We start from the raw sequence: 23,806 nt of genomic DNA, 5'->3' as shown, positions 1-23,806 counted from the left end.
TCATTTTAAACTATTATGTAATTAAAACAATGACTTTACTATCTCAACTTAATTCTGTTGTGTTCTGGAAAGGTATACAGTACTTGCATTGGAGGTTCTTGCATAAAACTATCAAATCCCATAAAACATGGCCTGTAAATGACTTTTCATAACCTAATCTCACCACAACCCATTCTCTAAAATCTTAAATTCAGTAATGTTGAGTATATTAGATATTTCCTCTCTTAGGCAGTCCCTCGGAGTCGAGGATGACATGCTTCCCACTAAAAATGAGTTCTCAAGTGACTAATGTGTACAATGCGGGACCTACAGTCTCTGCCACAGGTGGGGCAAACGGTGGTTGAAGAAACAGGTGGGTGGTTGCCATGCACTCCTTCCTGTTTACTCTTAGCTTCAACTTACTCCCAGCGAAGAGACTCGAGGTGTTCGACGCTTTCCTGGATGCTTTTCCTCCACTTTGAGCGGTCTTGGGCCAGGGATTCCCAGGTGTGGGTGGAGATGTTGCATTTTTTCAAGGAGGCTTTGAAGGCGTCCTTGAAGCATTTCCTTGCCCATCTGGAGCTCGCTTGCCGTGTCATAGCTCCGAGTAGAGCGCTTGTTTTAGGAGTCTCAAATCGGGCATGCAGACGACGTGGCCCACCCAACGGAGCTGATGGAGCGCGGTCAATGCTTCGATGCTGGGGATGTTGGCCTGAGTGAGAACATTGATGTTGGTACACCTATCCTATATAGTAGAAAGAAAGCCAAGTTAATTTGCTGTTAAACATCAAACTGCCTACTTTGTTTTGATGATATGGAGATACTGAAATATATTTTAATCATTGTATTCTTAAATGTTAAGAGAACATTTAGCCTATTTCCGACATTAACAGCTCAATTATAAAGGAAATTATTTTATTTCTGATGCTTGTTCAGAACACACAAGACAGAACATAATATATTTAAACAATTAGTTAAAAAGAATTAATATAGAACATAAAATCACAATTTCTAGCCAAGTCCCTGGAAATGATTTAAGCTTTGAAGAAAGTAAATGAATGACTATTTTTACTTATGAACACTTTTTAAAAATCAAGTTAAAGGAATGTTTCAGGATAAATCCTTAAAACATTTGTCTGATGTTTATCAAGGAAAAATATTAGGGAGAATGCATTTTTTTTCTATTTTCTTTCAGTTTGAATTGTTCCTGAATTTTTTTTCATCTGGGTATTTATCAGTTTTAATTATTTACACATCAATACTGAGACATTCCTAATATCTTGAGATCACAATTATATCATTTGTATCTGTGTACTCTCAGTTGCACAGACATTATAAAGTAGCTTGATCTGCAATCCCTCATATTTCCTTTACAGGACAAGTGATCATTTCTATATCCCCCTCTTGTATCAATCAAGGTAAAGAATGTCAACAGAGGAACAAAACTCTTAATTCAGCACTCCCATATACAGAATGTCTGTAAAGCATTTTTTTTTGTTCCCAATAACCTAAGAATTGTTAGCAGTGATATCAGCAAATTCCTGATGTGTTTGTATGACATTCTTCTAGTCTATATTTTAGTAGAAGCATTAATCCATTTAAAAGGTTAAAATAGCAGATAGTGGAATGCAATATGAACATAAGCATTCATCCACTGATGCTGGCAAGTCATTTCTAGTCTGCCTTAACCCATACCTCAGCATCACGCTGCTTGCTGCAAGAGTAAAATGTTCTCCTTCCCACACAATCAGTGTCAGCCAGTGGCTCAGTTGGTAGCACACTCGCCTCAGAAGGTTGTGGGTTCAAATCACACTCCAGAGACTGGAGCACAAAAATCTAAGCTGACACTCCAGTGCAGTACTGAGCGAGTGCTGCGCTATCGGAGGTGCAGTCTTTCGGATGAGATGTTAAACTGAGGCCCCGTCTGTTATTTCAGGTGGACATAAAAGATCCCATGGCACTATTTCGAAGAGCAGAGGAGTTATCCCTGATATCCTGACCAATATTTATCCCTCAATTAATATAACAAAAAAAAATTATCTGGTCATTATCACATTGCTGTTTGGGAGCTTGCCAATATATCTTTCCTGAATGAGGTTCAGGGACCCAAACTGAATGCAGTGCTCTAGATAGGGTCTGACAAGGCTCTGTACAACTGAAGCATCAATGTCATTTTTGAATTCCAACCCCATTGAGATAAAGGCCAACATCACATTAGCCTTTTTGATTACTTTTTATATTTGCGCATTAACGTTTAGTGATTGGTGTACATGGATATCTGTTACAAAGAGCAGAATTCCATTAAGTCAGTCAACTCAGATCTAAAAGTAATAGGACAATATACAAGTACCACAATCTCCCAGTTAAATTATATCTCTGCTGCCCATATGACCAAATACGAGCTCCTCAGTTCACCCCTCCACGCTCCTAAGAATTTCTGATCTGTCCAGTCGCAAAGCAAATGACCCCTTTTCTCAGATCAAATTTATTTAAAAATAAACCCGTACATATTGTCTATGACATATTGAATAATTAAAATAGCATTTCATCATGTTACTCTTGAAACAAGCACAATTTTTATTTGGACACTGGAGAGTTCGCTGATGTCCATTTTGTACACTCGTCATCACAAAAAGTACATTTTCTTTTCACTTCATAGAAACTTAATAAAATTTTCTTCCGTTTCAGATGGTGAGACAACTTCTAATTTTCCTCATGTGGTTGCTTTCCTACATAATCTCCTTTAAAACAGGGAAACTGGAAATGTAGGGCAACATTTACACATTTGGTGTGATAATGCTTTGTTGATTCATATCAACAAACAAACTTGATTTCTTGATAAGCCAGCAACTTTAGAATTCCTCTTATTTTGTCCATGTATCTTAGAAAGCAAGCTTCTTCATTAGCAGGTACACTCTGGAGTCCACTTCAAAGCCATGTAAATTATTTGCATCCCCTTGAAGCCTCATAAGTAGGCCTCCATAGGATACATATGCTGACCTGGAAAGAGTGAAAATCCACTGAGTATTTTCTTTTAAATAACATTTTCAGCACACAAGAAAAGTACATTTGAAAACACTGCCCCTGTTGGAAATGTTTTTACTTTTTGTATGTCAAGAGAAATGTAATCATGGTAGACTTGCTGACCATTGTCACTATCTCCAAGCAATACTTCGGATCCTAGTTTCAAACAGGATATATATTAACAAGCTGATTTATTAAAACCAGTCCTGATACTAGTACAAGGTTATTCTTGAATCTACGAGCAATAATCTTGATCGGCATTTTATCCACTAGCCTAAATATCCACCACCAATATACTGCGCCTTCAGCAGCACCTCCCAAAGGCACAACCCCCACCACCTGGAAGGGCAAAGACAGCAGGTGCATGGGAACACCAATACCTCCAAGTTCCCCATTATCCTGACATGGACAGACATCATCAGAGTGTCTCGGTCCTGGAACTCCATGTCCTACAGCAATGTGGTGCACCTGGACTACAGAAGTTCAAGAATGCCCACCACTACCTTCTCATCCAGGAATGAGCAATTCATACTGGTCTTGCCAGTGATGCCCTTATCCTGAAAATTTATAAAATATATTATCATGGCAAAAATGATTTCACCATGCAAGAGTCAATTTTCAAAGTATGTTCTTAAAAACTGTCCAGCTTATTGCTTATCAGATTAACTGTTCTTGCATTATGGTGGTTTAATTAAGAGTATACTTCTCTTCAAAAATCATGCACTTTGCCGAGAACTCCTTCCTGATCCGTACACTGTATGACAGTGAGCACAGAACAGCAGTGTACAAAGTCTAGTTTTAGATAAAATTTACATTCTGTCCCAGATTTTGGGTGGGCAATGCATCCAAAGATTACACAAAATTAACTCCATAAACATTTGCAGCATCTACTTTTAAGTAACACAATCGACCATTTTATAAATGTAAAACCAATTTCAGTTAACTTTCATATTGCAGTAGTTTACATCATTCTGTACTCACAGCCTGGTTGCTGCTTCAGTCGAGCTCTCGTCACCTTCTATTCTATAAACTTTTCCATACATGACATACTCAAATTGGTCTGCCCTGTTACAAAATAGAAAAGAAATAACATTTAGCAAAGTGAATTCCTAGAAATGGAATATTCTTACATTTTTGGACCCAGACGAACTTAGGCTAGATACTCTGCAGAACAATATCCACTACTCACCAGTCTATTTCCATTCAACAATAATTAGTCTCTTAATATGGAAAGCAAGAGTTTCAATTATTTTTGAACTGTGATGTCTGAATTAAAATTAATTTCACGCAAAGCATTCAGCAACCAAGTCACAAGTACCTTTGATACTGTCAGCTGAACTATTCTAATCAAGGTCCATTTGTTACTTGGCATGTCTGGGATGGCAGTAGTCTTAGTTAGGGACTGGAAAATCAGCCAGAGCTCCTGCTCTTGACGATCATCCAGTAACCTCTGTTGGAAGTAGAAGTGGGTGGGATTGTGCTTGCATATGTGTGAATATTGGGCCTGGGCAGGATTGGCTGTGTCAACTTCTGTAGTCAAATTGTCTGTCAAAACTCACCACGATAGCTCACACATAAATAATGGACATTTAGGCAAGATACCAGAATGGAATTTAGTATTGTGCAACCATACCACAGCCTTCAGGGGAGAATGAAAGAAAATGGCAAAGAAATAAATATAACGTGTACATAAAATAAAGGACTGGCACTGATTTGTACGAAAAGAATGAGCAACTGAATAGTGGGCAATTAAAATGATAGCTAAGGCAAATGTTGAATAATTAAATAAATACTCCAGGATAGATTCCTGCAATGGCTGTATTCTTGAGTATAATTCAAACTAAAATACCTTTGTTAAAAATCTTCAACATTAAAAGCTCAAATTTCAATCAGAATTGCCATTTTCTTAACTTTTTCCAAGACTAGACTCTAAAATTGGGTGCTCAACCTTACAGCACCCAGCCTTTCAGTGACTGTACAGCTTCACAAAAAAAAACAAGAACCGTAGGTTGCCACAAGGCAAAGACAGTGATCCAGTGTCCTTCAGCACTCAGCCTAAATATAGCAATAAGATAGCATATTAGGTCTCAAAATCAGCCATTATAGGGTCAATTTTAGGAGCTTTGGGGTAGAGTTTCCTCTCTTGCCGTTTTTTTCAGCACAATTCGGCCAAAATTGGCATAACCTCCCCCCACAAAAAATTGTGGAATTTTAAACAAATTACGTTCAGTACATCGAGTTTCCGTGATCTTTTGCACTAGTTTAAAAAAACATCATGCTCGCAGTTTAACCTTTACCACCACTTATTATTTCATTTGGTTGTGCGATATTCCTCTCGCTGCCAGAAACTCTTAAACAAAACAAACAATAATTTAGGTCTCGGGAGAATGACAACACTCACGTACTTTTTTACTATTTGCTGGTACTAATCCCTATGCAGGCCAGCTCAGAAATAGAGACCTGCTCTTCCACACTTGCACAAAGCTTACCACATCATAATGCACTGTAAAAGTATAAAATTGTTTTTCTAGAAAGAACAGCAATTTGTGAAGTGAATAATGTAACCTGACCAACTACTCAGGGACATGAAATAAAAATGTTTTTCTTTCAGGTCTTGTTAAACACACATAGTGCATTTTGTCAGCCCGGGTTTAAAATGATACAGGTTAGACACACAAACATTCGAGAATGACAGATAGGAAAAGACCGGCTGATTAATCAAGCCTGTCTTGTACTGTCACGATGGAACTTAACATCATGACTCTCATCACCCCATATCTGCTAGTAAACATGGAATCTCTTGGGAGAAGTAGAAACCATAGGCCAATTTAGGAGGGGCAAAAAAAATCTGGAAAATTCCTCTCCAACCTCCGAAGTAATCAAACAAGTTCTAGACAGCTTGTATTCACTGGAGTTCAGAAGAATGAGAGGGGACCTCATAGAAACGTTTAAAATTCTGATAGGTTTAGACATGTTAGATGCAGGAAGAATGTTCCCAATGTTGGGGAAGTCCAGAACCAGGGGTCACAGTCTAAGGATAATGGGAAAGCCATTTAGGACCGAGATGAGGAGGAACTTCTTCACCCAGAGAGTGGTGAACCTGTGGAATTCTCTACCACAGAAAGTTGTTGAGGCCAATTCACTAAATATATTCAAAAAAGAGTTAGATGTAGTCCTTACTACTAAGGGGATCAAGAGTTATGGTGAGAAAGCAGGAATGGGGTACTGAAGTTGCATGTTCAGCCATGAACTCATTGAATGGCAGTGCAGGCTAGAAGGGCCCAATGGCCTACTCCTGCACCTATTTTCTATGTTTCTACCTCCGTCACTCTGTCTTCCCAAGCCTACTCCTACACATCATTACTCACACCAACATACCTTTCATGTCGATCCATCCCTCTCTCTCTATGCACATACTCACTTCCCCATCTGAGTAACCACCCCTCACACTCGTCCTCATCCTAATGCAATCATATCAAGTAATTTCACACAAGGAGGCCATTTGGCATTGGCACCACACTCCCTCACAGTCACCCTCTACAGATGTAACCCACACCTTCCTTACACTCATGCAATCATTCTCACTCAAGCCTCTCTTTTTTCCCTCCTTGCAGGAGAAACGAGCGCACAACAGGAAGAGGGGGAGAACCAGAGGTGCCTCCATCCTTCACTGCTTTTGTTGTGTATGGAGAAAGAGTCAGGCTGAACACTGAGCTCAAAGTAAAGTGTGACCGTGGTCTCTTATTGCAGATCTCCAGAGTGCCTCTGCAATCTGTGAGGCCTCCTGCTCCCAAGGGATTATGGGATCCCTTGGGACTCCGGGGAATGAGCCCTCTGGTGGCTGTACAGAGTAAATACAAGTCCATATAAATAACAACATTCCCTCCAAAGTCAATAGTGTAACTATTTACAATGTGAGTCAATCTAGGGCCCTTCTTGCCCTGGTTGATCGTCTCGGTGTGAAAGCTGGTGTTGTTGAATCATTTGTTGGGCCCTCGCTGGGCTGCTGTGCAGCTGGCCTTGCTGGGCTGCCTGGTGTGTTGGGCCCTGCAAGGCCGCTGTGGATGATGGGTTCTGCTTCGTGGTCAACCGTGGTGTCAGTTGTCACTGGCGTGTGTGTTGGGGGATCAAACAAGATAGGATCCAAGGTGGGTTGCTCAGGGTAGTCCGTGAATCTGAGTTTGATTTGGTCCAAGTGTTTCCGGTGAATGAGTCCATTTGAAAGTTTGACCAGAAACACCCTGCTCCCCTCTTTGGCCACGACAGTGCCGGGAAGCCACTTAGGATCTTGTCCATAATTTAATACAGATGCAGGATCATTGATTTCAATCTCACGTGACACATTTGCGCTATCATGGTATGCACTTTGTTGAAGCCGCCTGCTCTCTACCTGTTCATGTAGATCAGGGTGAACTAACGAGAGCCTTGTCTTAAGTGCTCTTTTCATGAGCAGTTCAGCAGGTGGGATCCCAGTAAGTGAGTGGGGTCTCATGCAGTAGCTAAGAAGGACTCGGGATAGGCGAATCTGCTGTGAGCCTTCAGTTACCCTCTTCAAGCCTTGCTTGATGGTTTGCATTGCTCTCTCTGTCTGACCATTGGACGCTGATTTAAACAGGGCGGATGTGACATGTTTGATCCCGTTGCGAGTCATGAATTCTTTGAACTCAGCACTGGTAAAACATGGCCCGTTGCCGCTCACCAGGACATCGGGTAAACTGTATTGTGGCAATTATGCCCGCAGGCTTTCAGTCGTAGCAGCAGATGTGCTAGCTGACATTATCTCACATTCAATCCACTTGGAGTACGTGTCTACAACCACAAGGAACATTTTACCCAAGAACAGGCCTGCAGAGTTGAAGTGTACCCTAGACCACGGTTTGGAGGGCCAAGACCAACTTAGCGGCGCCTCCCTGGGTACATTGCTTAACTACGAGCATGTATTCCATCTGTGAACGCAGGACTCTAAGTCCGCATCGATATGGGACCACCACACGTGGGATCTGGCTATCGCTTTCATCATTACGATGCCTGGGTGGGTACTGTGAAGGTCATTGATGAAGGTGTCTCTGCCCTTCTTGGGGACCACTATTCAATTGCCCCACAAAAGGCAGTCTGCCTGTATGGACATTTCATCTTTGTGCCAAGGGAATGGCTTTATCTCTTCCTGCATTTCCACTGGGACACTGGACCAGCTCCCGTGAAGCACACAGCTTTTGACTAGAGATAATAAAGGGTCATGGCTTGGCCAAGTTTTGATCTGCCGGGCAGTGACGGGTGATTGCTCTCTCTCAAATGCTTCCATAACCATGGCTAGATCTGCAGGCTGCGCCATTTTCACCCCCGTGGTGGGCAATGGCAGCCTACTGAGAGCATCGGCGCAGTTTTCTGTGCCTAGAATGTGGCGGATGGCGTAGTTTTATGCGGACAACGTGAGCGCCCATCTCTGGATGTAGGCCAATGCGTTGGTATTTATCCCTTTACTCTTGGAAAACAGGGATATAAGTGGCTTATGGTCAGTTTCCAATTCGAATTTTAGCCCAAACAGGTATTGATGCATTTTCTTTACCCCATAGACACACGCTAATGTTCCTTTTTCAATCATGCTGTGTAATGAGAGAGGATTAATTAGCAATCTCATTGTGTGAGGCCCCTTGGGGAAGAGTGACCATAATATGGTGGAATTCTGCATTAGGATGGAGAATGAAACAGTTAATTCAGAGACCATGGTCCAGAACTTAAAGAAGGGTAACTTTGAAGGTATGAGGCATGAATTGGCTAGGATAGATTGGCGAATGATACTTAAGGGGTTGACTGTGGATGGGCAATGGCAGACATTTAGAGACCGCATGGATGAACTACAACAATTGTACATTCCTGTCTGGCGTAAAAATAAAAAAGGGAAGGTGGCTCAAACGTGGCTATCAAGGGAAATCAGGGATAATATTAAAGCCAAGGAAGTGGCATACAAATTGGCCAGAAATAGCAGCGAACCCGGGGACTGGGAGAAATTTAGAACTCAGCAGAGGAAGTCAAAGGGTTTGATTAGGGCAGGGAAAATGGAGTACGAGAAGAAGCTTGCAGGGAACATTAAGACGGATTGCAAAAGATTGTACAGGGCCTTGGTGAGGCCACACCTGGAGTATTGTGTACAGTTTTGGTCTCCGAACCTGAGGAAGGACATTCTTGCTATTGAGGGAGTGCAGCGAAGGTTCACCAGACTGATTCCCGGGATGGCGGGACTGACCTATCAAGAAAGACTGGATCAACTGGGCTTGTATTCACTGGAGTTCAGAAGAATGAGGGGGGACCTCATAGAAACGTTTAAAATTCTGATGGGTTTCGACAGGTTAGATGCAGGAAGAATGTTCCCAATGTTGGGGAAGTCCAGAACCAGGGGTCACAGTCTAAGGATAAGGGGTAAGCCATTTAGGACCGAGATGAGGAGAAACTTCTTCACCCAGAGAGTGGTGAACCTGTGGAATTCTCTAGCACAGAAAGTTGTTGAGGCCAATTCACTAAATATATTCTAAAAGGAGTTAGATGAAGTCCTTACTACTAGGGGGATCAAGGGGTATGGCGAGAAATCAGGAATGGGGTACTGAAGTTGCATGTTCAGCCATGAACTCATTGAATGGCGGTGCAGGCTAGAAGGGCCGAATGGCCTACTCCTGCACCTATTTTCTATTTTTCTATGTTTCTATAACCACGGAGACACATCATCCAATCCCCTACCTACTTCTGTATGCTGTGTTGTCAGCCAGTTAGGAACTCGATCAGCTTGAATTTTAATACCTGAAGAGAATCCATTTACTGCACTCACCTGCAACTTGTTCCAAAGATGGACAACTCTCGGTGAAAAGACCCCCCCGATATCTATGCTTATATAACTTATAGGCATGTCGCCTGGTCTTCTCTAACCTTTTTCAACTCAAATAGTCGATCCACAATTCGAATTCTTTCAATATTTTGAAGACTTCAATCATATCTGCTGAAACTCTACACTTTTCTAGAGTAAAAGGATCCAGCTCTCTAAGCCTATTGTGCTAACAAAGGGCCTTTAAACTAGTGGCTATTTGCTGAACCTTTTCTACACCCTCTAGATCACCCACCATGAGGGAACCAGAACTACTCGGTATTCTAGATAAGGCCTAACAAAAGGTTTTATACAAGGACAGTATAGTGTTTTGGTTTTGTATTGGGACTGTCTTAGCAATATAGTATTAGGTAGAGAATTCTAGGTTATTGATCTAGTGATGATGATGGAACAGCAATACATATCCTAGTCAGAATGGTGTGCAACTTAGAAGGGAGCCTGGAGGCGATGATGTTCTTACAATATTGTTGCCTTTGTCCTTCTTGATTCTTGATGGTAGAGATCACAGGAGAGGGTGGTACGATGAAAGTAACCTTGGTGAGTTGCTGCAATGAATCCTGTAAATTGTACAAACTGTGACAACAAGGCTATAGTAATGAAGGGGGTGAATATTGAGCCCAGTGGCAGGAGCACTGATCAAGCAAATTGCTGTCCTGAATGATGTTGAGCATTTTTGTTATTCTAGCTGCACCCATTCAGGTGAATATTCCATCACACCCTTGACTTGAGCTTTGCAGATGGTGAAGACTTTTGAGGGGTCAGGTGGCGAGCCGCTTTCACGGAATGGGTGGTCCAGTCTGATCAATGGTGACTCCGAAGATGTTGATGGTGGGGTCATTGAAAGACAAGGGGAGATGGCTGGGCTTTCTCTTGTTCAAGATGATCCTTTCTTGGCACCCATGTAGCATGAATGTCACCTGCCATTTATCAGCCCAGGCCAGCATATTATCCAGATCCTTCTTTTGGCTAGCGTGGGCTGCTTCATTATCAGAGGAATTATGAATAGAACTGAAAACTGGAATTGTCAGCAAACACACTCCTGACATTATGATGGAGGCGAGGTCATTGATGAAGGAGCTTAAGGCGATTGTGCTAAGGTTACTTGCCTGTGGAATCTCTGCAGCAACATCCTGACACTGTGATAACTGGCCTCCGTCAACCACAACTTCCTTGCATCAAATATGACCAGACTTGGAGTTTTCCCTTTGACCCTAATTGTTTGGGCTCCTTGGTGCAATAAATCAATAGAAAGCTGCCATGGTGTCAAAGGCAACTACTCGCACCTCTCCTCTGGCATTCAGCTCTTGCATCTATGTCTGGATCAAGACTGTGAAGCGGTCTGGAGCCAGGTTGTTCTGGCAGAACCTGAACCGAGCATAAATTATCAGGGATGTTGGTGAGTAGGTTACTTGATGATGACACCTTCCATCATTTTACTGATAATTGGGAGGAGGTAGACATATTAAGTTTAGTGATCAACTTATAAAAGACAAAATGTCTGCATTTGCAGCAGTTTAGGCAAACATGAACATGACAGACCAGATCAATGTCACATATATCACAGTAACATTAGATGTTTTCTTTAGCATTTTTTTTCAGTGGTCTATGCAGAATAGTACAATTGTAAAGGGGGTGCAGGAACAAAGAGTACTGGGGGTTTATGTACAGAAATCTTTGAAGGTGGCAGGGCAAGTAGATGCGGCTGTTATAAATGCATATTGAATCTTTGACTTTATAAATAGAGGCACAAGAGTACAAAAGCAAGGAAGTTATACTAAACCTTTATAAATCACTGGTTAGGCCCCAACTGGAGAACGGTGTCCAATTCTGGGCACCAAACTTTAAGAAGGATGTCAAGACCTTGAAGAGGATGCAGAGGGGATTTACTAGAATGGTACCAAGGATGGGAGGCTTCAGTTTCGTAGAGAGACTAGAGAAAGTGGGATTGTTCTCCTTAGAGCAGAGACGGTTAGGGGGACATTTAATAACGGTGTTCAAAATCATGAAGGGTTTTCATAAAGTAGTGAAAAACGGTTTCCATTGGCAAGTTCCCCTCCAAGTTACACACCATCCTGACTTTGAAGTATATCACCATTCCTTCATCGCCGCTGGGTAAAAATCCTGGAACTCCCTCCGTAGTAAATTGGCTGGAGTAAATTGTTAGTGGCAATTGCCAGTAGCTTCTAAGTAAGTAGCAGTTTAATTTAAAGGGGAAAAGTTAAATAGTTCGGAATCTTTCAGATTTAGGCAGAGAAAAACAAGGTAACTCTCCAGTAGGAGACAATTAGCAGCTAGTTAAAACCAGTTCTGAGTCATCTGACCTAGATACAGTTTAAAAAAGAGGCAGCTCGTGCAGAGCACGGAGTGCAGCAGCAAAGAGTGGCATTCGTGAGTTTGGTAAGTGGGTGAGTTTCAAGGGTAAGTGGGGGTGGCAGGTGCTGTTTTGCCTTGTTTTTCCTACCAGTGCTAACACTAGAGCAGCTGATAAGGAGTGCGAGAGTAGGAGACGGAGGCCCAGACACCAGCACAACCAGCTGCAGACAAAGATAGAGGGGTGCAGAATTGAGAGGTGATGTCACAGCCAAGCTGGTAAGTGGTTGGCTGTTCGACTGATAAGTATAACTCTCTTTTAGACTGACTTTTAGATTGGTTTAATTGGCAGCGAACTACTAAGTAGCTATTTGGTGTTTAAGTAAATTTTAGTACGTAAATTAATTTAAGGGTTAAGTCATGGCAGGAGAGCTCGGACCCGTGTTATGCTCCTCCTGTGCTATGTGGGAAATCAGGGACTACTATGAGTGTGGGAAGTCCGCCCAGCTGCAGCTCCTGACAGACCGCATGACAGGCACTGGAGCTGCGGATGGACTCACTCTGGAGTATACGCGATGCTGAGAATGTTGTGGATAGCACATTTAGTGAGTTGGTCACACCGCAGGTAAGGGTTAGGACAGATAGTGAATGGGTGACCAAGAGACAAGGCAAGAGCAGGAAGGTAGTGCAAGAGTCCCCTGCAGTCATCTCCCTCCAAAACAGATATACCGTTTTGGATACTGTTGGGGGAGATGGCTTATCAGGGGAAGGCACCAGCAGCCAGGTTCATGGCAGCATGGGTGGCTCTGCTGCACAGAAGGGCAGGAAAAAGAGTGGGAGAGCTATAGTGATAGGGGACTCTATTGTAAGGGGAATAGATAGGAGTTTCTGCGGCCGCAACCGAGACTCCAGGATGGTATGTTGCCTCCCTGGTGCAAGGGTCAAGGATGTCTCGGAGCGGCTACAGAGCATTCTGGAGAGGGAGGGTGAACAGCCAGTTGTCGTGATACATGTAGGTACCAACGATATAGGTAAGAAGCGGGAAGAGGTCCTACAAGCTGAATTTAGGGAGCCAGGAGTTAAATTAAAAAGTAGGACCTCAAAGGTAGTAATCTCTGGATTGCTACCTGTGCCACGTGCTAATCAGAGTAGAGGGAGCAGGATAGTAAGAATAAATACGTGGCTTGAACAGTGGTGCAAGAGGGAGGGATTCAAATTCCTGGGACATTGGAACCAGTTCTGGGGGAAGTGGGACCTGTACAAAAGGGATGGTTTGCACTTGGGCAGGACTGGGACTGATGTCCTAGGGGTAATATTTGCTAATGCAGTTCGGGAGTGTTTAAACTAATATGGCAGGGGGATGGGAACCTATGCAGCGAGACAGGGCAAAGTAATATGGAGTCAGAAACAGATGGTAGAAAGGTAAAAAGCAATAGTGGAAGGCCGAGTAAACAATGGCAAGAAATAAAAAGGGCCACACTACATCATAATTCTAAAAGGACAAAGGGTGTTAAAAAAAACAAGCCTGAAGGCTTTGTGTCTTAATCCAAGGAGTATCTGTAATAAGGTGGATGAATTAACTGTGCAAATAGATGTTAACAGATATGATGTGATTGGGATTACAGAGACGTGGTTTCAGGATGATCAGGGCTAGGAACTCAACATCCAAGGGTATTCAACATTCAGGAAGGATAGAATAAAAAGAAAAGGAAGTGGGGTAGCATTGCTGGTTAAAGAGGAGATTAATGCAATAGTTAGGAAGGACATTAGCTTGGATGTGGAGGAATCTATAATGGGTAGAGCTGCAGAACACCAAAGGGCAAAAAACGTTAGTGGGTGTTGTGTACAGACCTCCAAACAGTAGTAGTGATGTTGGGGAGGGCATCAAACAGGAAATTAGGGGTGCATGCAATAAAGGTGCAGCAGTTATCATGGGTGACTTTAATATGCATATAGATTGGGCTAACCAAACTGGAAACAATACGGTGGAGGAGGATTTCCTGGAGTGCATAAGGGATGGTTTTTTAGACCAATATGTCGAGGAACCAACTAGGGAGGAGGCCATCTTAGACTGGGTGTTGTGTAATGAGAGAGGCTTAATTACCAATCTCGTTGTGCGAGGCCCCTTGGGGAAGAGTGACCATAATATGGTGGAATTCTGCATTAGGATGGAGAATGAAACAGTTAATTCAGAGACCATGGTCCAGAACGTAAAGAAGGGTAACTTTGAAGGTATGAGGCGTGAATTGGCTAGGATAGATTGGCGAATGATACTCAAGGGGTTGACAGTAGATGGGCAATGGCAGACATTTAGAGACCGCATGGATGAACTACAACAATTGTACATTCCTGTCTGGCATAAAAATAAAAAAGGGAAGGTGGCTCAACCGTGGCTATCAAGGGAAATCAGGGATAGTATTAAAGCCAAGGAAGTGGCATACAAATTGGCCAGAAATAGCAGCGAACCCAGGGACTGGGAGAAATTTAGAACTCAGCAGAGGAGGACAAAGGGTTTGATTAGGGCAGGGAAAATCGAGTATGAGAGGAAGCTTGCAGGGAACATTAAAACGGACTGCAAAAGCTTCTATAGGTATGTAAAGAGAAAAAGGTTAGTAAAGACAAACGTAGGTCCCCTGCAGTCAGAATCAGGGGAAGTCATAACGGGGAACAAAGAAATAGCAGACCAATTGAACAATACTTTGGTTCGGTATTCACTAAGGAGGACACAAACAACCTTCCGTATATAAAAGGGGTCAGAGGGTCTAGCAAGAAGGAGGAACTGAGGGAAATCCTTATTAGTCGGGAAATTGTGTTGGGGAAATTGATGGGATTGAAGGCCGATAAATCCCCAGGGCCTGATGGACTGCATCTCAGAGTACTTAAGGAGGTGGCCTTGGAAATAGCGGATGCATTGACAGTCATTTTCCAACATTCCATTGACTCTGGATCAGTTTCTATGGAGTGGAGGGTAGCCAATGTAACCCCACTTTTTAAAAAAGGAGGGAGAGAGAAAACAGGGAATTATAGACCGGTCAGCCTGACATCGGTAGTGGGTAAAATGATGGAATCAATTATTAAGGATGTCATAGCAGCGCATTTGGAAAGAGGTGACATGATCGGTCCAAGTCAGCATGGATTTGTGAAAGGGAAATCATGCTCGACAAATCTTCTGGAATTTTTTGAGGATGTTTCCAGTCGAGTGGACATGGGAGAACCAGTTGATGTGGTGTATTTGGACTTTCAGAAGGCTTTCGACAAGGTCCCACACAAGAGATTAATGTGCAAAGTTAAAGCACATGGGATTGGGGTAGTGTGCTGACGTGGATTGAGAGCTGGTTGGCAAACAGGAAGCAAAGAGTAGGAGTAAATGGGTACTTTTCAGAATGGCAGGCAGTGACTAGTGGGATACCGCAAGGTTCTGTGCTCGGGCCCCAGCTGGTTACATTGCACATTAATGATTTAGACGAGGGGATTAAATGTAGTATCTCCAAATTTGCGGATGACACTAAGTTGGGTGGCAGTGTGAGCTGCGAGGAGGATACTATGAGGCTGCAGAGTGACTTGGATAGATTAGGTGAGTGGGCAAATGCATGGCAGATGAAGTATAATGTGGATAAATGTGAGGTTATCCACTTTGGTGGTAAAAACAGAGAGACAGACTATTATCTGAATGGTGACAGATTAGGAAAAGGGGAGGTGCATCGAGACCTGGGTGTCATGGTACATCAGTCATTGAAGGTTGACATGCAGGTACAGCAGGCGGTTAAGAATGCAAATGGGATGTTGGCCTTCATAGCGAGGGGATTTGAGTACAGGGGCAGGGAGGTTTTACTACAATTGTATATGGCCTTGGTGAGGCCACACCTGGAGTAATGTGTACAGTTTTGGTCTCCTAACTTGAGGAAGGACATACTTGCTATTGAGGGAGTGCAGCGAAGGTTCACCAGACTGATTCCCGGGATGGCGGGACTGACATATCAAGAAAGACTGGATCAACTGGAGTTCAGAAGAATGAGAGAGGATCTCATAGAAACGTTTAAAATTCTGAAGGGTTTAGACAGGTTAGATGCAGGAAGAATGTTCCCAATGTTGGGGAAGTCCAGAATCAAGGGTCACAGTCTAAGGATAAGGGGTAAGCCATTTATGACCGAGATGAGGAGAAACTTCTTCACCCACAGAGTGGTGAACCTGTGGAATTCTCTACCACAGAAAGTTGTTGAGGCCAATTCACTAAATATATTCAAGAAGGAGTTAGATGTAGTCCTTACTACTAGGGGGATCAAGGGATATGGTGAGAAAGCAGGAATGGGGTACTGAAGTTGCATGTTCAGCCATGAACTCATTGAATGGCGGTGCAGGCTCGAAGGGCCGAATGGCCTACTCCTGCACATATTTTCTATGTTTCTATGTAACAGCACTGGGGAGTACCTTCAGCACACGGACTGCAGCCGTTCAAGGCGGCAGCTCACCACCACCTTCTCGGGGGCAATTAGGGATGGGCAATAAATACTGGCCTTACAAGCAATGCCCACATCCCATGAATGAATTTTAAAAAAAAAACAGAAAACCCAGATTTAAGGTAATTGGCAAAAGAACCAGAGGTGATGCAAGGAGAAATGTTTTTACGCAGCAAGTACCTTGATGGCCGGTCATCTGTGGGATTGTATTCTCCATCGTCCGGCGTTCCATCTTCGTACAAAGTACTTGCTATTACAAGACGAAACTTGTCACCTGAAGAAAAACAGGAAGAAAAACAAACTTTCAATATGTGACAGGGTAATAATATTGAGTCTCACAACTCCTTCCCTGCTCTATTCTTTCCCCTCATCCAAAACTTAAATAAATCCAAAACACATTTCCCTCCTCTCGAGTCTACAATTATTTTACCTACTTTCAAGAGTGATATAATTGCATCAATGAGTTTACTGGTATTCCCCACTTTGAACCCACTCCAAATCTATGCAACACTGGTATGCAAAACAAAAAATGCAAACTGTCATATTACATCTGAAGGATATTATAAATGTCATCAAAAAAAACTACTTTGGCCGAACAAGGCATCTCTACATATCCTTTTAATATTGCACTGCAGAATTTTGAGTTCACATAAACTATCATTTCCATAAGTCCAATGCAATAAAAATTGGAAGATTTCATACTTTCAACCTCCATTACATTCTACCTCACCACGGTTAATGATCAAATTATGTCCCTCTAAGCTGCAGACCACTGAAACCAATTCATAAAATCAAAGGAGAGAATTATTAAATGTAATTTTGGAATAATCAGTGTTGGTTTTACCAAATGTAACTATGTCAATTCAGTATTTTGCATTGGATGTATGAAAACCAATGTAGTCTCAAATAAATGCCATAAAATCATCTTTTAATCATCTTGGCAATATGAGCCTAGTGAACAGAGCTCTGTACACAGGTTTACATGCCCATATGCAGAAAGCAATAAAACCAGACAGTAAAACATGATGTTGTCCACGCTCATTACTCTAAATATATTACAGCTGTCAAACATGCAAGACCTTTCAATTCTTCCATAGTATCAGTATTGATTCAGTTTAACTATAACTGAACTCATGAGGTCTAAAATACAGTAATTACAGAAATATGTTAATTGAAATTCTTACCAAGTTCAACAGGGTAAATCTGAATGTTTACATCAAGTATCAGGTCCATTTTAAAGGATTCACTCTCACAGTGTAGGCGTGAAACTGTAAAGAGAGCACAAAAGTTCCACTCTGCCGAAAGGTACCTGAATATTGCTTTCATTAGTTCATCTTAACTGGATTCCAGAACTGCCATTTAACACTCTAATTAGAGATTTCTACTGCATAATCAAAAACATTTAGCTTGCTAAATATTCATAGGAGTAGCATTTTATTAGATAGCACAATTATATCAGTTAAAACTTCTTTGCACCATAGTATATTCTACCGCATTAAAAACTGTCCATTTATTGCTCCATTGTACAAAATAAAAGAGGCCAAAGCAAACTAAATCAATTCAATTAAAAAATGACAGCAGTCGGCAAGAGTATATTTCAATCATTCGATTTTAAAATTCTTAAACATTATTGCAATTATAGTGGGAGGAGACTAGTACAGAGTGTAAACACTGGCTCAGATCAGTTGGGTTGGGCCAAAAGGCCTGTTTCTGTGCTGTTGATTCTATGTAATTATACCTCGTAGGATTCTTTGAAGGGTAAGGGACATGATAGATGGGGGAAATGCAGTGGTTGCAGCATACATGGACTTGAGGAAAAGAATTGACAAGATACCGCATGGAAGTTTGATAGAGAAGATTAAAGAGCATGGAATGAGGGGAAAATATAGCAAACTGGATTTATAATTGGTTAGCAGGGAGAAAATAGCAGGAGTTAGGGCACTTTTTCAGAATGGTTGAAAGTGTGCAGTGGTATCCCTCAGGGTACAGTTCTCGGGCCACTTACCTTCACTGTGTGTATCAATGATTTGGATATCGGCCTAGAGGGAGTGGTATCAACATTTGCAGATGATATCAAAATAGGAGGTATCATTAATTCTTTAACAGACCACAGGAAGCTATTAAGGGATACTGAAAAGATGGGAAATGGGTTTATAAAAGATAGGTGGTATTCAATGTCAATAAGTGTGAGGTGATGCATTTTGGTTAAAAAAAACTGATTATACTCAGAATAGAAGTAGGCTCAGTATTGTGGAAGAGCAGAGGGATTTCGGGGTACAGGTTCATAGTGCATTAAAAGCAGCACCTCAGGTTGGTAAGACTGCAAAAAAAAGCTAATGGAAACCTAGGTTTTATCACAAGAGGTGTATAATATAAAAGCCAAGAGGTAACGATGAGTGTATAGAAAACCTTAAGATCTCATTATAGTGATGTGTATTGGGCTCCACACTATCAGGAGGATATTGAAACTTTAGAAAGGGTACAATACAAATTCACTAGGATACTGTCTGGTATGAGGAAATACAAAGAAAGATTTCAAAAATTAGGTATTTTTTCATTCGAACACCACCAATTATTGGGCCATATGACAGAAGTGCGCTCATTTAAAATTATGAAAGGCAGAACAGGGTAGACAGAAGCACTAATACAAAAGCAAAGTACTGTGGATGCTGGAATCTGAAATAAAAACAGAAAATGCTGGAAGCTCAGCAGGTCAGGCAGCATCTGTGGAGAGAAAAACAGAGTTAACGTTTCAGGTCAATGACCCTTCGTTACAACTGGCGAATGTTCGAAAATAACAGATTTTAAGGAGCACTGAAAGAGGGAGGGGAAGAAAGAACAAAAGGGAAGATCTGTGATAGGATAGGATTAGAGACACAAAAGGGATGATGGGCCGTATTGAAATGGTAATGACAGAAGTTAGAAAAAGGTTCGTCTAGATAGGGTATGAATGGTGGAATAATGACCAGCTGCCATTGGAGACAAAGAGTAAAAAAACATAAGATCGGCGGCGGGGGGGGGGGGGGGGGCAGGGGGAAGGGAGCCGAAAATGGGCAGAGGTTATGTTCTGAAATTGTTGAACTCAATGTTGAGTCCAGAAGGCTGTAAAGTGCCTAAACGAAAGATGAGTTACTGTTCCTCAAGCTTGCATTGAACTCATTGGAACAGTGTTGGAGGCCGAGGATGGAGATGTCGGAGTGGGAGTGGAGCGGGGAATTAAAGTGACAGATGACCGAAAGCTCAGGGTCACGCTTAGGGACTGAACGAAGATGCTCCGCAAAGCGGTCTCCCAATCTGCGTTTAGTCTCCTCAATGTAGAGGAGACCACATCGTGAGCAGCGAATACAGTATACTAAATTGAAAGAAGTAGAGGTAAATCACTGTTTCACCTGGAAGGAGTATATGGGGCCCTGGATAATGGGAATGGAGGAGGTAAAAGGCAGGTGACTCTTGCGCTTGCACAGGAAGGTGCCGTGGGAAGGGGAGGGGTTGCTGGAGGTGACTGTGGAATGGACCAGGGTGTCCCGGAGGGAGTGGTCCCTTCGGAATGCTGAGAGGGGAGGGGAGCGGAAGATGTGATTGGTGGTGGGATCACGCTGGAGATGGCGGAAAAAACGGAGGATGATCCATTGAGGCTGGTGGGGTGAAAGGTGAGGACAAGGGGAACCCTGTCGTGTTTCTGAGAGGGGAAGAGGGTGAGAGCAGAGGTGCGGGAAATAAAACAGACACGGTCGGGGGCCATGTTAACCACGGCGGAAGGGAATCCTCAGTTGAGGGAAAAGAAAGACATATCAGAGGCACAAGTGTGAAAGGTGGCGTTGTCGGAACAGATGCAATAGAGATGCAGAAACTTGGAAAATGGAATGGAGTCCTTACAGGATGCGGGGTGGGAGGAAGTGTAGTCAAGGTAGCTATGGGAGTCAGTGGGCTTATAGTGGATACTGGTCGAAAGCCCATCCCCAGAAATGGAAAGTCAAGGAAGGGAGGGGAAGAGTCGGAGATGGACCATGTAAAGGTACGGGAAGGGTGGAAATTGGATGCAAAGTGAATGAAATTTTCTAGTTCAGGGCGAGAGCAGGAAACAGCACCAATACAGTCATCAATGTACTGGAAAAAAAGGTGAGGGAGGGGACCCGAGTAGGACTGGAACAAAGAATGTTCCACATATCCCTCGAAAAGGCAGGCGTAGCTAGGACCCATGCGGGTTCCCATAGCGACATATCTTTAATTTGGAGAAAGTGAGTGGAGTTAAAGGACAAGTTGTTCAATATGAGAACAAGTTCAGCCAGGCGGAGGAGGGTGGTGGTGGATGGGGACTGGTTGCCAGATACGAGACTCCCTAAGTAATTGCTCTATGCGGAGCTCCTTCACGGCAAATGTGCCAAAGGTGGGCAGCGGAAACGTTACAAGGACACCCTCAAAGCCTCCCTGGTAAAGTGCGTCATCATCACTGACACCTGGGAGACCCTGGCCAAAGACCGCCGTAGGTGGAAAAAGTGCATCTGGGAGGGCGTTGAGCTCTTCGAATCTCAACGCCGCGAGCGTGAAGAGGTGAGAAGCAGGCAGCGGAAGGAGCGTGCGGCAAATCAGTCCCACCTGTGACAGGGTCTGTGGCTCTCATATTGCACTGTTCAGCCACCAAAGAACTCACTTTAGGAATGGAAGCAAGTCTTCCTTGATTCCGAGGGACTGTCTATGAAAATGATCATAATAGGCAGTCCCCGAGGTTGGTGGCTGTCGAGGAAGCTCTCCAGAGATGAAGTCAGTCACGGTCTGGGAAATGATAGCTTGATATTCAGTAGTGGGGTCATGGTCCAGGGGGAGGTAGGAGGAAGTGTCAATTGATGATCAGCCTCTGCAAAGTAGAAGTCGGTTCACTAAACAGTGCCAACTCAGAAACGGACTGTTACCAGTAGTTGAGTGGTCAAAATATCCTGTGCCTGTTTTCTGTGGCAGCCGGTAAATTTCACACTCACCTCGCTATACCCACCTGGAATAAAATCAGGACCCAAATATAAATATTTAGAACAGAGGTCAGGAGAAACTTCTTTGGAGTTGTGAGGCTGTGGAATTCACTTCCAGGATTCATGCTAGGGGAAGAAGCTATAACAATATACAAGATTGGATTGGATAGGTGAATGAAGCAAAGGGGGTTGAAGGAATATGGGAAATGAGGGGTTTAAATGCGATTAGATCTCGCATAGAGGGTCAACGCCGACAGCGACTGGTTGATCCGAACGGAGACTTTTCCAACCTTTCATAACGACAGGAAGACACATGTGCAATGTTGCAGGAGTTGGTTATCGCAACAAACTGTTTAACTGGATACTGGACAATAAAAGTAGCACAGGTTGTAGGGGATGCAAGCTCCCGTTTACGGGAATGGCCAGTGACATTTAACCCGAGAATATCCAACACAACCACCCCCCGCCCTCAAAGATTGCAACAAGTTTGCCATGAAGGCGGAATCGCTCCATTGGCTTGACGATGAAACCGCCTGATGCCATTCATTGAAACACGCCGTGCCTGGAACAGCGCTCGGCTCCTTTCCTTACCTCGGTCAAACTTTATACCTTCCGGGTCAATATCTTTCACATCAAAAATATCCTCAAATAAAATCCCCGCCATCCTGATACACGCAAAGCCAAAGTTAACCTCAAACAAGACAAATTCCAACCGCCGCCAAGCAGGCCCGGTACGAATGCTCCGAGTTTCTCAAGGTATGCCGGGATACTGGCGGACCGCCGCGTCTCCCAGCAGACAGGCGGCACGCAGTGTGAGCATTTGATCACAGCCCCGCCATCTTTGACCAAGGCATTGCTTTTGTTTTGATAATACTTTCCTGAAGGGTATTTTATTTAAAAAAAGACCTGCATTTATATAGCGCCTTTCACTACCACGGGACGTCTCAAAGCGCCAAATGAAGTTTGTTTGGAGCGTAGTCACTGTTATAATGTGGGAAACGGGGCAGCCAACTTGCGCACAGCAAACTCCCACAAACAGCAATGTGATAATGACCAGATAACTTGTTTTTTGTGATATTGATTGAGGGATAAATATTGGCGAGGACACCGGGTATAACTCCCCTGCTCTTCTTCGAATTAGTGCTATGGGATCTTTTACGTCCACCTGAGAGAGCAGACAGGATCTCAATTTAACATCTCATCTGAAAGACGATAAGTCCGATCGTGAAGCATTCCCTCAGCACTGCACTGCAGTGTCTGCCTAAATTTATGTGCTCAAGTGCCTGGAGTGGGACTTGGCCCCACAACCTTCCGACTCGGGCGAGTGTGCTATCCACTGAGCCATATCTGTCACAGATGACATTTAGGGCTGCGATTAGGAGAAATTTCTTCACTCAAAGGTTTGTGAATTTTTGGAATTCTCTACCCCAGAGGGCTGTGGATGCTCAGTCGTTGAGTATATTCAAGACAGAAAGCGATAGATTTTTGGATAGTAAGGGAAACAAGGGATTTCCTACAGCCTTTGACAGTTGATCATCTTTCTCCAACGCCTCCCCACCATTGTCCAGCTGGATGGGATTGCACTCGCCTGGTTCCATTCTTATCTATATAATCGTAGCCAGAAAATCTCCTGCAATGGCTTCTCTTCCCACTCCAGCATCATTACCTCTGGTGTCCCTAAAAGATCTGTCCTCGGCCCCCTCTTATTTCTCATCTATATGCTGCCCCTTGGCGATATCATCCGAAAACACGGAGTCAGTTTCCACATGTACGCTGACGACACCCAGCTCTACTTCTCTACCACTTCTCTCGACTCCTGCTTGGTATCTAAATTGTCAGATTGCTTGTCCGACATCCAGTACTGGATGAGCAGAAATTTTCTCAGTTATGTATGCAACACCTTGTAACAGCATTCTACCACCACCAGAGGGCGCATCTGCTGGAGTCCCAAGAGATCCCAGCATCCCTTGGGAGTACTGCATATAATCAGACCTCCCATCCTGTGCCAGCACTCTGGAATCAGAATAAAGAGACTAAGGTCACACTTGCTCAAGTCTACAGTACTCAGTCACATTGCTTTATTGAGGCATAACAACTGGCGACAAGTAATAGATAATGAACCATCATGTGAAAATGCAGGGAACTGTTGGTATCCTGGAGAAATTCTCAGAAGGTGACGATTGGGAAGCCTTCGTGGA

General features: G+C 43.2%; 1 protein-coding gene across 1 annotated transcript; it reads right to left on the bottom strand.

Moving 5' to 3' along the window:
• Nucleotides 1–997: 997 nt before the first annotated feature.
• Nucleotides 998–22,357, bottom strand: polr2h (RNA polymerase II, I and III subunit H). Its single transcript, XM_070883487.1, has 5 exons — nucleotides 22,200–22,357; nucleotides 17,829–17,912; nucleotides 16,825–16,918; nucleotides 3,985–4,068; nucleotides 998–2,979 (listed from the first exon to the last, which is right to left on the bottom strand). Exons 1-5 carry the CDS (start codon nucleotides 22,270–22,272, stop codon nucleotides 2,862–2,864), a joined length of 453 nt encoding a protein of 150 aa, XP_070739588.1. The 5' UTR covers nucleotides 22,273–22,357; the 3' UTR covers nucleotides 998–2,861.
• Between the last annotated feature and the right edge of the window lie 1,449 nt (nucleotides 22,358–23,806).

This window comes from Pristiophorus japonicus, chromosome 6 (genome assembly GCF_044704955.1).
Source record: "Pristiophorus japonicus isolate sPriJap1 chromosome 6, sPriJap1.hap1, whole genome shotgun sequence".
Taxonomy (NCBI): Eukaryota; Metazoa; Chordata; class Chondrichthyes; family Pristiophoridae; genus Pristiophorus; species Pristiophorus japonicus.
The sequence above is the reverse complement of the archived record's forward strand: the minus strand, read 5'-3'. Positions and strand labels throughout refer to the sequence as shown.